The sequence below is a fragment of the Nerophis lumbriciformis genome, linkage group LG34, assembly GCF_033978685.3.
Source record: "Nerophis lumbriciformis linkage group LG34, RoL_Nlum_v2.1, whole genome shotgun sequence".
NCBI classification, from domain to species: domain Eukaryota; kingdom Metazoa; phylum Chordata; class Actinopteri; order Syngnathiformes; family Syngnathidae; genus Nerophis; species Nerophis lumbriciformis.
The window spans coordinates 18,220,001-18,235,750 of NC_084581.2; the positions used below are offsets into that span (position 1 = coordinate 18,220,001).

Consider the following 15,750-nt stretch of genomic DNA (forward strand, 5'->3'; position numbering starts at 1 on the left):
TGTGGCAGTGCGTTTAGTTTTCTGTGCTATGGTTATCATCACCCTTTCTGTCATTGATGAGAAAAGTGAGTGTAAAACACGGTATTTTTCCTACTCTAAACAATGTTGCTGTATGTCTGTGAGCACACATACCGTAGCACCTTGTCCTGGAAAATGCAACCATATCTGTGTCAGCAAATCAATAAAAGCATTAAAACAATAGTTGATGTATGACTCGCACCAAATGGGATCAGTTAGACTTTAATGGAACCCTGATGTGGGTCTGCTTTTTTGATGTTGGTGCAGCTGCAGGGCGACCATGCAGAGGGGTAGGTAGGGGACGTTTGCAAGACATATTGTATCCACTTTGCTCAGCAGGAATGCAAAACACTGAATTAATCAGCATCCTCGCCTGCCTCAATATTTGTCTTGTAGCTTTTCCAAGAAGAGGCACAGAAGAGGAGTGTGTGGCGATGTGGCGGGCGTCCTTCTTGAACATCAACGAACGTGTTTGTGTGTAAGTCTAGTCTTCACTCCAGGGCGGTCGGGGGGGGGGCTTCCACGCCTCTTATGTAACATGCAGGCTTGCCTTCCGTCAGCCAATGGGAGCGCTCCCAGTGCTCTTAGTGTTGTAATAAGATTCCCACAGTTCGGTGGACTAGGCGACACGGGGGGTGGTGTAGCTACTCTGCAGTGTGCCAAGAATGCCATAACCTAACCTGTTACCATGACGATGAAGGCCGACACCTCCCTCACTTGCAATGTGTTGGAGACAATGTTTTATACTCAAAATAATCACAGGAAATCTGTTACTGTGTCAAACTGTTGCCATTAAAAATATTTTTTAATTCTTAACTGCCATACAAGTACAAAAGGGAAGTGAAACAATTAAAATAGAAGAATAAAGCAAAGTGACTCACCCCTTGAAGAAGTCAGAACCTAGTCACCTAGAGAAGGCCTTGCTCTCAGTCTCCGTTCTAATTCATCCCAAAGGTGTTCTATCGGGTTCAGGTCAGGACTCTGTGCAGGCCAGTCAAGTTCATCCACACCAGACTCTGTCATCCATGTCTTTATGGACCTTGCTTTGTGCACTGGTGCACAGTCATGTTGGAAGTGGAAGGGGCCCGCTCCAAACTGTTCCCACAAGGTTGGGAGCATGGAATTGTCCAAAATGTTTTGGTATCCTGGTGCATTTAAAGTTCCTTTCACTGGAACTAAAGTGCCAAGCCCAACTCCTGAAAAACAACCCCACACCATAATTCCTCCTCCACCAAATTTCACACTCGGCACAATGCAGTCCAAAATGTACCGTTCTCCTGGCAACCTTTAAACCCAGAATATATAGGAACGAGGAAATTTCACGACTGGATTTGTTGCACAGGTGGCATCCCATGACAGTTCCACGCTGGAAATCACTGAGCTCCTGAGAGTGGCTCATTCTTTCACAAATGTTTGGAGAAATAGTCTCCATGCCTAAGTGCCTGATTTTGTACACCTGTGGCCGGGCCAAGTGATTAGGACACCTGGATCTGATCATTTGGATGGGTGGCCAAATACTTTTGGCAATATAGTGTATTTCTAAGCTGCTTCATTGATCAACATTTGTTGTTTGTTACCTTTGTTAATTTGTGTGTGAATGACAAGAGTAAAACGCTTCTTAGCTTGAGTGTAGGAATCTCTAGACCCTGACCATAAGATGACCCAGCTTTGTATGATTTTTTTTCAAGGGAAACATTTTTTTATTTTTTGGTCAATATGGTAAAATATTGATCAAATTGTATAACTAGACTGACCTGAGACCTTTTCCCCCCCCCCGGCGGGCCTCTTTGTCAAGTCACTGGTGTGTGTGAGTGACAGGAGGAAAAGCTCTGGGGATGAGTAGTTCCCTACCACCGTTTGGTTTGCCTATATAAATCTCTAGACCCTGACTATAGGACAGGGGTCCCCAAACTACGGCCCGCGGGCCGGATCCGGCCCCCCAGCATCCAAAATCCGGCCCACAGGAAGTCCCAAGTTAAAACATTTTATTTTTATTTTTATTTTTATTTTTATTATTATTATTTTTTTTAATCTTTCCTTTCTAATCCATTTTCTACCGCTTGTTACTCTTGGTATCTCCTAGCCGCTCAGGCAAATCATATTGTCTAAAAATGAATTTTCCCATCGATAACGTGACAATGTTAAATGTTGATGAACATCAATGTTAATTGATGTTAAATGACAAAACGGATTATAAAGACAATATATATATATATATATATATATATATATATATATATATATATATATATATATATATATATATTATATATTTTTTTAACCCAATGCGGCCCCCGAGTCAAAAAGTTTGGGGACCCCTGCTATAGGACAACACCACTTTTGAGACGCCGATCAAAGGTTCTCTCATATTCGGGTCAAAACGTAGAGTAAATTATTGATCAAATTGCACTACGCAGACAGACCTGGACACTTTTTCTCCAGCGGGTTCTTTTTGTCGTGACCGGATCTCTCAAGATCATTTGTATATGAGAGCCACAGGAAAAAAACACTGACTCTTTTGGGGTGACTATGAATTACATTTTGAAATTCCAAATGTTCAGTTTTTTCAAGATAAAAAGGCCATTTTATGTTTAATAATACGATAAATTAGTGCCCAAGTTGTACTGTGCAGCCAGACTCTTGAATTCCCTTTGATATTCTGTGATTATCATGACACTTGTCCTCTTTGCCATCAAATAAGAAGTTCAGAGAAAAAGTAAAAACATCCATCCATCCATCTTCTTCCGCTTATCCGAGGTCGGGTCACGGGGGCAGCAGCCTAAGCAGGGAAGCCCAGACTTTCCTCTCCCCAGCCACTTCGTCCAGCTCCTCCCGGGGGATCCCGAGGCGTTCCCAGGCCAGCCGGGAGACATAGTCTTCCCAACGTGTCCTGGGTCTTCCCCGTGGCCTCCTACCGGTTGGACGTGCCCGAGTTAATCCTTCAGACGCTCACTGACCTGAACTACAGGTATATTTATTCTTTTCCCCAGAAAATAACAATTGGACTTAAATATGTAGGACTTTCAAATGAAATATTGAAAAGTGTGAAAGTATTTTCCCTCCTATTGTTAATATTAAAAATAGCTACCGGTACTTGTTTTTGCATTAACAATAAAAACCCTGTTGAAATGTAATCATCTGCAAGATGTGGATATTTGTAAAAGTTGTAAAGTGGTGCTAGTCAACAAAATGATTTTAGTAATAATACTGTATATATAATATTTAAATATTACATATGTTATATTTTATATTGCTACCAGTTGATCTGCCGTTTCTTTTCTTTTCTCCTCTGCTCCCCTTTTCCTTGAGGGGGGGGGGGGGGGGGGGGGGGCACAGGTCCGGTGGCCATGGATGAAGTGCTGGCTGTCCAGAGTCGGGACCCGGGGTGGACCGCTCGCCTGTGCATTGGCAGGGAACATCTCTGCGCTGCCGACCCGTCTCCGCTCGGGATGGTGTCCTGCTGGCCCCACTATGGGCTGGACTCTTACTATTATGTTGGATCCACTATGGACTGGACTCTCACAATATTATGTCAGACCCACTCGACATCCATTGCTTTCGGTCTCCCCTAGAGGGGGGGGGTTACCCACATATGCGGTCCTCTCCAAGGTTTCTCATAGTCATTCACATCGACGTCCCACTGGGGTGAGTTTTTCCTTGCCCGTATGTGGGCTTTGTACCGAGGATGTCATTGTGGCTTGTGCAGCCCTTTGAGACACTTGTGATTTAGGGCTATATAAATAAAGATTGATTGATTAATTGATTGATTGACTATGGTACATTTTTAGTCTACTTTATACCTTTTGTTTTTGCCCTCTTTTTGTGCCCTTGTGTGCATTATCCTTTCCATCCTTACCCTTTCCAACCTTTGTAACTGAGCTACTGTGTGGAACAATTTCCCTTGTGGATCAATAAAGTTTGTCTAAGTCTAAGTCTATTAATAATACTTTCTCCTTGAATCTCATATGTTCTACTAATTCATACAAAAAGATCATTCCCTCCACAATAGTGTATTAAGGAATTGTGCGTAATTATTTTTGTTGGACTTGAGGTCATCAAATACGTTTTTGCGTACTTGGTACCTCTTTACAATCTTATAGGATTTTCTTGATCTCTGGTGTTAGCTATCATTTTAGCATTAAGCTTAACCTCATTTGGCCTTTCAAGTGTTTGTTACACAACGTGCTGATAATCCCATCACAGAGACGTTTTTAAACACAGATCCCGGGTCAGATTGGTGTTTCACATAATCCAGATCTAGACTGTTCTAACAACCAGGGTGTTTCTGATGCTGTATCAGATGAAATGTAGTCGGCAGGAGTATAATCCAACTGTGTAAAGATTCACAAATAGGTCAAGAGTGCGCTACATGCTCATTTGCAGGCCTGTATGGTAGAGTGGCCAGACAGAAGCCATTCCTTTGTAAAAGTTGGCCAAAATGCACCTGAAAGAATCTCAGATCATGAGAAACAAAATTTTCTAGTCTGATGAGACAAATATTTAACTCTTTGCCAGGCTTCATGTTTGGAGGAAACCAGTCACCGCTCATCACCTACAGTGAAGCATGGTGGTGGCAGCATAATGCTGTGGGGATGTTTTTCAGCGGCAGGAACTGGATAAAGGGAAAGATGCATGCAGTAATCTATGGAAACATCCTGGATAAAAACCTGCTCTCTTTCAGCAAGAAAACGACCCTAAACACACAGCCAAGATATCAAAGAAATGGCTTCAGGACAACCCTGTAAATGTCATTGAGTGACCCAACCAGAGCCCAGACTTGAATCCGATTTAACATTCTGAAAATGGCTGTGAACTGATGCTTCCATCCAAAGAGGAATGGGCAAAAATTGCCCAAAGATAGGTGTGCCAAGCGTGTGGCATCGTATTCAAAAAGACTTGAGGCTGTAATTCCTGTCAAAGATGCATCAGCAAAGTATTGAGCAAAGACTGTGAATACTTATGTACATGTGATTTTGTAGGTATTTTATTTTCTTCGAATAAATGTCCAAAAGCTCTAAAGAAAAAGTTTTCACATTGTTATTATGAGGAAATAAATGAACTCATTCAGTTTTGGAATAAGGCTGTAACAACAAAATGTTGAATAAGTGAAGCACTGTAGGTAACGATAACACCAACAAATATTAATTAAATTAATCGTAATCATTTGATTGTTTGCAATACATATTCAGAGCGTGTTTTGTTCCATTAGCGCCCACCTCCTTCGAAGGGCGTTTTTGGGGGGGATTTCTAAGAACGCAGCATGCAGCTTCCTGGGTATTTTGAGTTTATTTAAACTATCCATAGCCTTGAAATGTAAACACAACGCTGCTCGTATCAGTGAGTTTGTTTTTCCCACCGTACAATCGTTTCATAACACAAGTGCACGCACATGGTCGAACAGGCAACAATTTAAATCACTTGTAATGTGTTGTTGTGATCACAATATGAAATAAAACAAAGTTATTTTTGACTCCAAAGCCCGCCACACACCCAGACCACAAGCATAGGCATGCTTTATATGAAAGTCAACCACCAACATGGCTCAACTTTAAATCATGTTCATTACTGTCATCCTGTAGCATTGCATCTTGGTCTGTTACATAAGAGGACATCAATATTCCCAAGGAATCCAGCTGTTCCACATTCCAGCCAAGGGTGTTTACTTTTTTGAAAGCGTGAGATGGCTGCTTTTAAAACATGACCGTATGTGTCACACCTTCAAGTTTAACACAGAATTACCCTTATAGGTGAAGATAAACTGCTGCAAAGATCATATCCTGTACTGTTCAGTTCAGTTCAGTTTCAGTTTATTTCGAACATGCATACGATACAATTACAATGTAATGCATCACATATTTCCAGTTGTTTCATTACAGCATGTCCGAAAAGGAGTAGGAAGAAGCAGAGCTTTTTAATCCAACCCCTTTTTATCCAATTTCTTTGTTCTCTGTTCATAACAGAGCAGTGAATAAATAAATAAATAAATATGCAATAAGTAAGTAAATACATAAATAAATATTATACATATAAACATATACACAATAATTAAAGTTATAATAGATAAATAGTAAAGTAATTCGGATGAATGAATGAGATTAAATTAATCATAATTCTTCTGCTTGGTATTTTGTGAACACTTGTAGTTTGAACAGTGTCTTAAACTGGATTAGTGCGTTGTTTGATTTATTTACTTAATCCATTCCAAAATGTAATTCCACATACTGCACACTTGCCAACCCTCCCGGATTTTCCGGGAGACTCCTGAAATTCAGCGCCTCTCCCGAAAACTTCCCGGGACAAATTTTCTCCCGGAAATCTCCCGAAATTCAGGCGGAGCTGGAGGCCACGTCCCCTTCAGCTCCATGCGGACCTGAGTGACGTGACGACAGCCTGTTTTCACGTCCGCTTTCCCACAATATAAACAGGGTGCCTGCCAAATCACGTTATAACTGTAGAATGATCGAGGGCAAGTTCTTGGTTTCTTATGTAGGTTTATTGTTTGGCAGTTTCATTAACGTCCTCCCAGCGTGGCAACAACACACAACAACAGCAGTCACGTTTTCGTCTACCGTAAAGCAGTTTGTCTGCCGTAAACAGCAATGTTGTGACACTCTGAAACAGGACAATACTGCCATCTACTGTACATGCATATGTGACAATAACATCTAGGGCTTTTAGAGAGTGCAGTGCACAACTGCGCACACAACAAGGAGACGAAGCAGAATGCATCATCAGAGAGGGTGTTCAGCATGGTTAGAAAAATAGTGACAGAGAATAGAACAAGGATGGACAATTCAACCCTTAACTCAACAACGCCCCCACCTCAAACACGCCCCCCCCGCTCCCGAAATCGGAGGTCTCAAGGTTGGCAAGTATGACATACTGATATACTAAAGGTTTTAAGTGTTGTGCGTGCATACAAATGTTTTAAATACAATGTTTCTCTAAGGCTATATTTCTCCTCTTGAGAATAATTGTACTTACAATTTGTGTCTTTTTTTTTTAATATAATGTTGTGTTTTCTGTCTAAAAGCAGCATCCATTAGTTTTCTTTGTGTATAAAATGTTTCTTATTATATTTTATTATATTATATTATATTTTTATAACGAAATTGCAAGCAAACTAATTAGTGCAACTTTATAGATGCTTTCTTACGATTGCAGCGGCATCTGCTGGTTGTCTTTATAAAACAACAAGCATTAAAAAAAATGTTAAACAATGATGAGTACATTTAAAAAAAAAAAGACACTTTATAATGTATAAACAAACAACAATCTTTAAATACGCAAGTATGATTTTAAACAGGCGATTAAATGGGCGTCATATTTTCGTCAGGCATTTTGTAAGACTCCCACTCAAGAGGACCCCAGGAAGATGTCCATGCTTGCTGAACGTAAGGAATTTTAAATAAAAAGTATTTTCATACAAATGTGACATTTTCCTTTAATTTAACAACGCGCATATACGTGTCTTGTGTGTTCAAGCTCCAGAAAAGTGGTCGTTTGTGGAACTATCCGTTAAACGTTACCTAATCAAAGTTCGACTCGCTAGCATCAGCGTTAGCATTGTCTGTTAGCACATGCGTTGTCATGTGAATTTACAATAATTGTTCAGAGTTTATGAGTTGGCATCAGATAAACTTCAAACTACATTATAGCGTGACAAAAGTTTTTTTTCGTGATATAGCAATTTAGCTTCAATAATAATATTGTTCAGACCAATTCACGTGAATTATGAATAGAATCATCCATGCATTTTCTACCGCTTGTCCCTTACGGGGTTGCGGGGGGTGCTGGAGCCTATCTCAGGTTCATACGGGCGGAAGGCGGGGAGTACACCTTGGACAAGTCGCTAACACAGACAGACAGATAATCAATGTAAAAAAAAAACCAAAAAACTAATTTGAACTGCTATTCGGTGTCTGATTGTGTCGATTTTCTTTTATCTGTAGTTAGTTGTATAATAACAGTGCTTCTCTTTTTCCAGCCCGGAGGAAACAGAAGTGGTCAATTGACCCAAGGAACAGTACCTGGAGCAATGATGACTCCAGGTTTGGTCAGAAGATGTTGGAGCGAATGGGCTGGTCCAAAGGCAAGGTTTGTGTTTGAAATAATATTTCTTTATGTCGTGAGTTCTGGGTTCAGTTATTTCTGGACATCCATCCATCCATTTTCTACCACTTGTCCCTTGCGGGTTCGCGGGAGGTGCTGGATTCGGTACACCCTTGACAAGTCTCCACCTCATCACAGGGCCAACACAGATAGACAGACAACATTCACGCTCACATTCACACACTAGGGCCAATTTGGTGTTGCCACAATCAACCTATCCCCAGGTGCATGTTTTTGGAGGTGGGAGGGAACCCACGCAGTCATGGGGAGAACATGCAAACTCCACACAGAAAGACCCCGAGCCCGGGATTGAACCCAGGACCTTCGTGTTGTGAGGCACACGAAATTGGAGATGTGATTTATAAATATTATGGCCTAAGAAGTACATGATTATGTGATGAAGCTAAGTAATTATAAGGTATATGGCGCTAAGAACATCTGCTGAGCGTTTAAAATGTGCAAGCAGAAAACATTAACCCTGTTCGCCATTTGTATTGCTGGGTTTTAAGGGGAGCCGCACCTTTTTTGGAATTTTATCTATCATCCACATAGGGATGATGTTTGATAAGAAATTATCGAGTTCGAGCCCATTATCGAATCCTCTTATCGAACCGATTTCTTATCGATTCTCTTATCGAATCCAGATAGGTTGTTGTATATGGAAAAAAACACACAGTATTTGGTTTAACAAAAGCTCACTTTTATTTTATAAGAAAAAATAAACAAATATTGACTGTTGTTACCCCCATAAAAAAATAAAATAAAAAAAATAAATATTGACTGTTGTTACCCAAAGTATATTAAGTGGGATTTTTCAGAAAAACAAATATATACAGTAACACAAAAACAACCTGTCTCTGTGATCACTATAGGTGTATAAATAATACTATAGTGTTAAATAAAGTCAGGCCTTTGGGCACAAAACTGAAAATAATACAGCTCTCCAAAAAGTGCACTTCTGCTGCTATTGGAACATCCTTCTGGGGTCCATCAGTGTAGCCTCCTCCAGGAATGACTGCACGTCCTTGTCCTGGAGGGAAAATGAGGGACAGGCACAGCATAGAATTAGGGGGGAAATTAGCTGAATGTGAAGACTAGGGTGTCTGTTATTAAGTCTTTAGCATTAGTATGTGGAATTAAATGATGGAATGGATTAAGTAATGAAGTTAATAAACATTGTACTGATATGATCCACTTTAAGAGTTTGTTCAAATTAATAGTGCTTACAAAGTACAAAGAAGAATTATGAGAAATACTTTCAACCTTATTGAAAATAAGATATTCTTCATCTCAGTATATTAATAATGACTGAATTAATTACATATTACAAAACTGTTGTATATACTAATTCACAGATGTTATTTTATTATAAAAAGGTCAGTAAATTATGTATATATTTGTAAACGCTCTGAAGTGGGAAAGGGGTAGGATTAAATAAGCTTTACTTCTTCCTACTCCTTTTCGGACATGATGTAAAGTGAAATGATATGAAACTGTGATGTGTTATGCTGTAAGTGTGTTCATGTATGAAATAAACTAAAGAAAGAAAGAAAGCACTAGTTTATTAGACAGACCTGCAAACTCTGGAGTGGTGTAGGCTACAAGATACCGTTAACGTTATCAGACACATTCAAAAGGGCTAATGTTAACGTTACCGTTAGCCACAGACTATGCTTAGGTAACGTTAGTCTAGCTAACATTACTGCAGTTCTGGTTGACATAAAAGGTAACCTTATTTTAGCCTAAAGGCTACGAGTGAGCAGATATGGAAATGAACCGGCAACAGTTAACGTTAGTTACTCACCAGCACTTTTACTGGAGTTGGCGCTGCAGGTTGAAGTAGAGGAAGAGGGGCGCGCTTCGTCATCTCTGTCGCTGCTTCTCCACGACACCTTTCTCGAACGTTCAGGTTATGTACGGCCTGAACATGTTTCAACATGCTTGTTGTGTTTCCCCCCCTTACATGAGAGCGAAGCCTGGCAATGATTGCAGATAGCCGTTTCCTCGTCGTATTTTTTTGTAAAATTAAGCCATGCCTTGAGGTGTTTTTTTCCGGCTGCTTCTTTTTTTTTTTTCCCTTTTTTTTTTTTTTTAAACCTTTATTTATAAATTTCAATTACAAACAGACGAGAAACAAAAACGGTACAGAACAGTACAAAAACAGTACAAAACAGTGCCAGGGGGTTGTGAATTCAAAGTAACTAAAATAGAATACAAAAAAGTATATATATATATATATATATATATATATATATATATATATATAATAAACCTTGTTGCTGCTTCTGTATCTGCCGCCTAATGACTGAGATACGTCATTTTCTGGGACGTGCCACAGGGCATTTCCTGTGAAACGGTATTCGTTCCCAGGGATTTGAATAAAGAACCAACTCTTTTTCTTTACTATAGTGGCCTCGATAACGGGAACCGGTTCTCAAAAAGGGATTTGAGTCCATGGAATCGGTTCTTTTCTTATCGAACAACCGGGAGAACCGGTTTCGAACATCATCCCTACATCCACAATCTCTAGTTACACAAGAGCACCACTCTTTCCCTTTTCTGTGCATTCTAAATTGTGTATAACTTCTAGTTAAAGATGACAAACAATGCAGGTAATGGGATTCATCTATTGCACCTATAAAGCCCTCTGAAAAATATCCCAAAACTGGGAACAATGTCTCATTTAGGTGCTGTGACTTGCATATTAATTCAGCTATAGCGACATTATTGTAAGCGCTTACGGTGCTGAACAACTTTTCTCACACTGCTTCTCCAACCACTCGTGTGTAGCCAGCCACTAGTTAGCTTGAGCTGCTAATAACATTGGTTGCGACCTGCCATAAAAGGAGCTTCAGCTGCTGCTGCTGCTGTATTGCCTTACATTACATTAGCAAAAATTCATGCTCGATTATGAATCATATATTTTATCTGTATAGTAGAAGGTTGAGGCACCAAATGTGGAAGTCGATCAACTATGAAAATCCACAAGCTACCAACTTGATACTACATGGCTCTTAACACATTGCATGCACCCTAAAACCATCACAACATTCTTAAAAAGCACTTTTTATCTGAGGATTATTCTTAATTTAGCAGCTCATGGAGAGCACATTCGCTGAAATATACAACCATTTCATCAGTCAACATCCCAGTGAGAGCTGTTCTTATTTGAAACGATTAGCAATAGTGCTACAAGATCGCGGTCCAAAACTCTCACGAAGTCTGCCAGCAGTATTAGCAACCACAAAGTATAAGTAGGGCTGGGCGATATGGCTTTTTATTAATATCTCAATATTTTTAGGCCATGTCACGATATATATCTCAATATTTTGCCTTAGCCTTGAATTAACACTTGATGCATATAATCACACCAGTATGATGATTATGTGTCTACATTAAAACATTCGTGTTCATACTGCATTAATATATGCTCATTTTAAACTAAGTCAATTTACCAAAACTGTATTTATTAAACAGTTATTAAGCAGTGGCACAAACATTCATGTCATTTCCAAAGCAGAAAGTGCAAGATTGTCAGAGACATTTTAAAACAAGCTATTAGTGCATGATGTCACTAAGATGACATATCCAAACAACACTAAATTAAAGTGCACTTTTTGTACAGAACGCCACTACAATAGTTTAAAACAAATAAAGATGCTCTTTTGTGCATGATGTCACACAAAATATTTAAAAAACTGTACATAAAAATGAGCTGCATAATAAGAAATCAAATAGTGTATGTCCTTCGCTATGTGGTTGGTTCCTGCGGAAGTTATCTCCTGTTGTTGACTATTTATTTCATACAATGTTGATCTGGAAATGGTTGCTTCGGCATTTTGTTGGTGTGGCACCGGCCGAGATGTTGACATGCAGAGTTTCAAGCACTCTTCATTCTCTAGCGGGTGACTTTTCAAATGATGCTACACATTAGCAGTGCTGCTACTTTTTGTAGCAACGATTTTGCCGCATACTTGACATATTACGGTTGTCTGTTCTACATCTTCCCACTTGAAGCCAAACCACCGCCAGACGATGGACCCCGTGCTGTTTTTCTTGGAATTAATTATTCCTTCATTTGTTACCAGGTTCGCACCTTCTCTCTCTCTTATTACTTCTCGTACCGCTCCGTTGGCATCACAGCTAATGTTACCCATGCCGCTACCTGTCTCCTCCGCGGGGGCGTATGACGTTGCACGCGCGACAGTATGTGACGTATGTAAGAAGGTGCGCTTGTTTTGTCTCTGAGAAGGAGAGACAAGAAAGAGTGAGAAGAGCCTGTAGTGTAATGGCCGCAGCTAAAAGCAACTGCGTGAGAACGTATACTCGAATACCACAATATAGTCATTTTCTTTTTTGCACAGAGACAAACCCGCGATATATGGAGTATATTCGATATATCACCCAGCCCTAAGTATAAGTATGAATGTGAGTGTGATTGATTGTTTGTCTATATGTGCCATGCGATTGGCTGGCGACTAGTCTAAGGTATATGGCGCTTTTCGTTAACCTGTCAATGACCTGGTCCATTTTTTTTTTCACTTTATACCAAACTGCATTAATAATTTAATGTATGTGCACATCATGTGTATATTGAGCCTTTGAGTATTGTTTACTATCTTTTGTGTGCTTAGTTCTACTGTGACTTTTTCGTGGGAAATATCAATAAACCACTTAAAGTTTTTTTTTCATCTCTAATCAAAAGAACTGTTCACATATTTGGCAAACTAAATTTAAACATTCAGGGAGGGCTAAACGTAGGGCAGCCTGTGTTACCTTGTACACTAAGCAACAATTAAAAAATAGAGCAAAATTAAGTAGGAAATATATATGTTATACCTAATAACAGATTAGATTTCAAATATATATACATAATGTGTGTATGTGTGTGTATATATATATATATATATATATATAATGTGTGTGTGTGTGTGTGTGTGTGTGTGTGTATATGTATATATTGTTTTAATATTTTTTGGGTCCATTTTAAAGACAATTTATGCAACTTCACTGATTATGAAAATTATACGATGACTCCCCCACCGCCAAAATTATATTGGCAATCTGGGGGAAACCCTGGTGATGATTAAGTTATTTGCTGAGGGTCTTGGAACGTAACCCTCAAGGAATATGTGACACACCCATAAAAATGCCTAGTTTGACTGTATGGCCTGATAATGTACCTACTCAATACTAATGAATGAAATTGAAAAGGTGATAGAAGACTGGATGGAATTGGAGTCACAGCCTTTAGCCGAGTCATCAGGCTACCATGACAACCACGCTTTCGTGTCCTGTGAAGGCATTTCCTTCTGAAGCGCCGGCTAGGGCCACTGGGTTGCTGTATGTTGCGCATTTTATGCTTTATTATTAAACAAAATGCAAATATTATGGACTTAAAATGAATTCAACTTTTTTCAGGAACTATTTTCTGTGAGGAAAGAAGCATGAATCTGCGAGTTTTTCCCACATGTATAAAGACATACAGTGCTACAAATCTACTTTAAAGACACAATGAGTAATACATATATGGCTGTACTACTCTTTGCAGGGCCTTGGCAGAAATGAACAAGGAGCCACTGACCACATCAAGGTGAAACCTAAAAACGACCACAATGGTGTTGGAGGCAAAGAAAGCCATGAGGTGAGATTATTAAGTATTTAGGACATTTGTTGAGGTTACTGCTGGTATATTTTTGCATGCAAACTTGTAAAGTATGTCAACTCTGCATTTTCCGTACATTTCTGTACATATGTGTATACTTTTACTCATTTGTAATTCACATATTAAACTGGTAGCGTATGTCTCAGTTAATTGTACCATGTTAATTCCATGCCTACATTTACAAGTGATTCCTTTCTGCTTTGTGCTTAGGATAACTGGATCACCCACCAAGATGATTTCAATGACCTTCTTGCTCAGCTAAACAACTGCCATGGCCAAAAAAACACTGGTAATGATAAAAATATATATTTTAAACTTCTTCCAAGTTGTTTTTGTGGTCGTTTACATCATTGAACTTTTTCTGTGTTGACGCTACTTTTGAGGGACAGTAGAGGGTGCTGCAGGGCAGGAGATGCACATTGTTATGAGGGAGTGGAGAACGGACACAGTACTGTGTGTTACTGATGTAACTTTGATTGTCTGTGTGTATATATTTCATATATATTTACCGGTATATATTTTGCTAATTGCAGAACCTCTGCCGAAAGAACAGAACAGCTTTAGCTTGGAAGAGAAGTCGAAGACCTCCAAAAAACGAGTTCATTATATGAAATTTGCAAAAGGTGAGTGTCACAACCAAGAGTCCTCTATTGAAAACGACAATCGACAAATGTCTTATTTTTTTTTTACATATGACAACTTATCCCTCATTCTCAGTAATTGCCTTGAACAAATTTACTACTTGCATTCCAAAACTTTATCATGTCTTCTGCTTAAGTGATTTATTAAAAAAAAGAAAGGAAAAAAAAAAAAGGATTTTGGCTACACGTCACTATTTTCTTTATTAACTTTGATGCCATCCAACCCAGACGCCCTCCCTTACCCCTCACTGAGCCCACTTTGCATGGCTCACAGCTCTAGACGCTGATCAGAGATCTGTCAACCTCCCTAAGGTCATTTGGCCCTGGTCACTACTCGGGGAGGTTATTCATGATGATGTAACCTTTAACTTTCATTACTCCTTTACATATCAGGAAGTCTTGCTGGGTGATAGGCACAAGGAGGAACTTGGTGTTTAAGGATGACTGGAGAGCAAAATGAGTAAGCACTAGGTCATACTTTAAGGGTGAGACGCTTCTATTTGGGAGATTAAAGGGCTAACAGACAGTTTTGTAGCTGTAACAGCTTGGACAGGAACCACTAATTTGTTACTTTATAACATTTTCAAATAACCTGCCATCGGTAGGTCTTTGCCGATAACACATTTTGATGGACAATACATTGTCCGTGTTGATGGGCTCATATTGCTCATTCGGTTTGAAGCCGAAAAATTCCCACAATGAGACATTTGGATTCGAAAGCTTTTTTTTTTCCTTCTGATTTTTTTGTTGCCCTGCAAAGCTTCTCACTAGCAAGTCGTGACTAGTGAGGCTCAGTCGGTAGCAGTCCCGCCTCCACTCACATAACAAAGATTGTGAATGACTCACAGGGGTTTACACTGTTCAACCAATTCTGCTATTGAACGAACCCGCTCAGGTGCTGAGAACAATGCACAGAGTGAAACCTCTTGTATACTAGTTGAAATTTAGACTACGTTTACACTGCAGGCCAAAGTGGCCCAAATCGGATTTTTTTGAGATCTGACTTTTTCCAGCTGACTGTTCATACTGCAAGTAAAATGGGATTTTTTTTTATCAGACTCCAGTTTAAACGCGCACAGGCCCCGATGTGGCCTCGACGTCCCTTGCATGTGCACTTCGATAAAGTGAAAACAAAGGAAGTTAACCGGGAGGAAGTCGCTGCTACTACAAAACAAAATAAAAGTCACAACACCTTAAAAATTAGTGGGGGGTTTTTATGTGAAAATAAATTATAGTAATAAAATGTACGAATGGATGTATATAGTGTAATATATTTGGGAGGGTTGTCATTTTTTTTGTGGCTGTTAATGTGTG

At 39.4% G+C, this 15,750-nt stretch overlaps 1 protein-coding gene across 1 annotated transcript in view; it reads left to right on the top strand.

Annotated features, from left to right (window-relative positions):
- Positions 1-7,337: 7,337 nt before the first annotated feature.
- pinx1 (PIN2 (TERF1) interacting telomerase inhibitor 1) overlaps positions 7,338-15,750 on the top strand; it is a 53,148-nt gene continuing 44,735 nt past the window's right edge. The window contains exons 1-5 of the mRNA XM_061929255.2: positions 7,338-7,412; positions 8,006-8,115; positions 13,682-13,774; positions 14,006-14,084; positions 14,329-14,418. Coding sequence (XP_061785239.2) covers positions 7,394-7,412; positions 8,006-8,115; positions 13,682-13,774; positions 14,006-14,084; positions 14,329-14,418 — 391 coding nt within the window. The 5' untranslated portion in view covers positions 7,338-7,393. The remainder of the gene's footprint in view (positions 7,413-8,005; positions 8,116-13,681; positions 13,775-14,005; positions 14,085-14,328; positions 14,419-15,750) is intronic.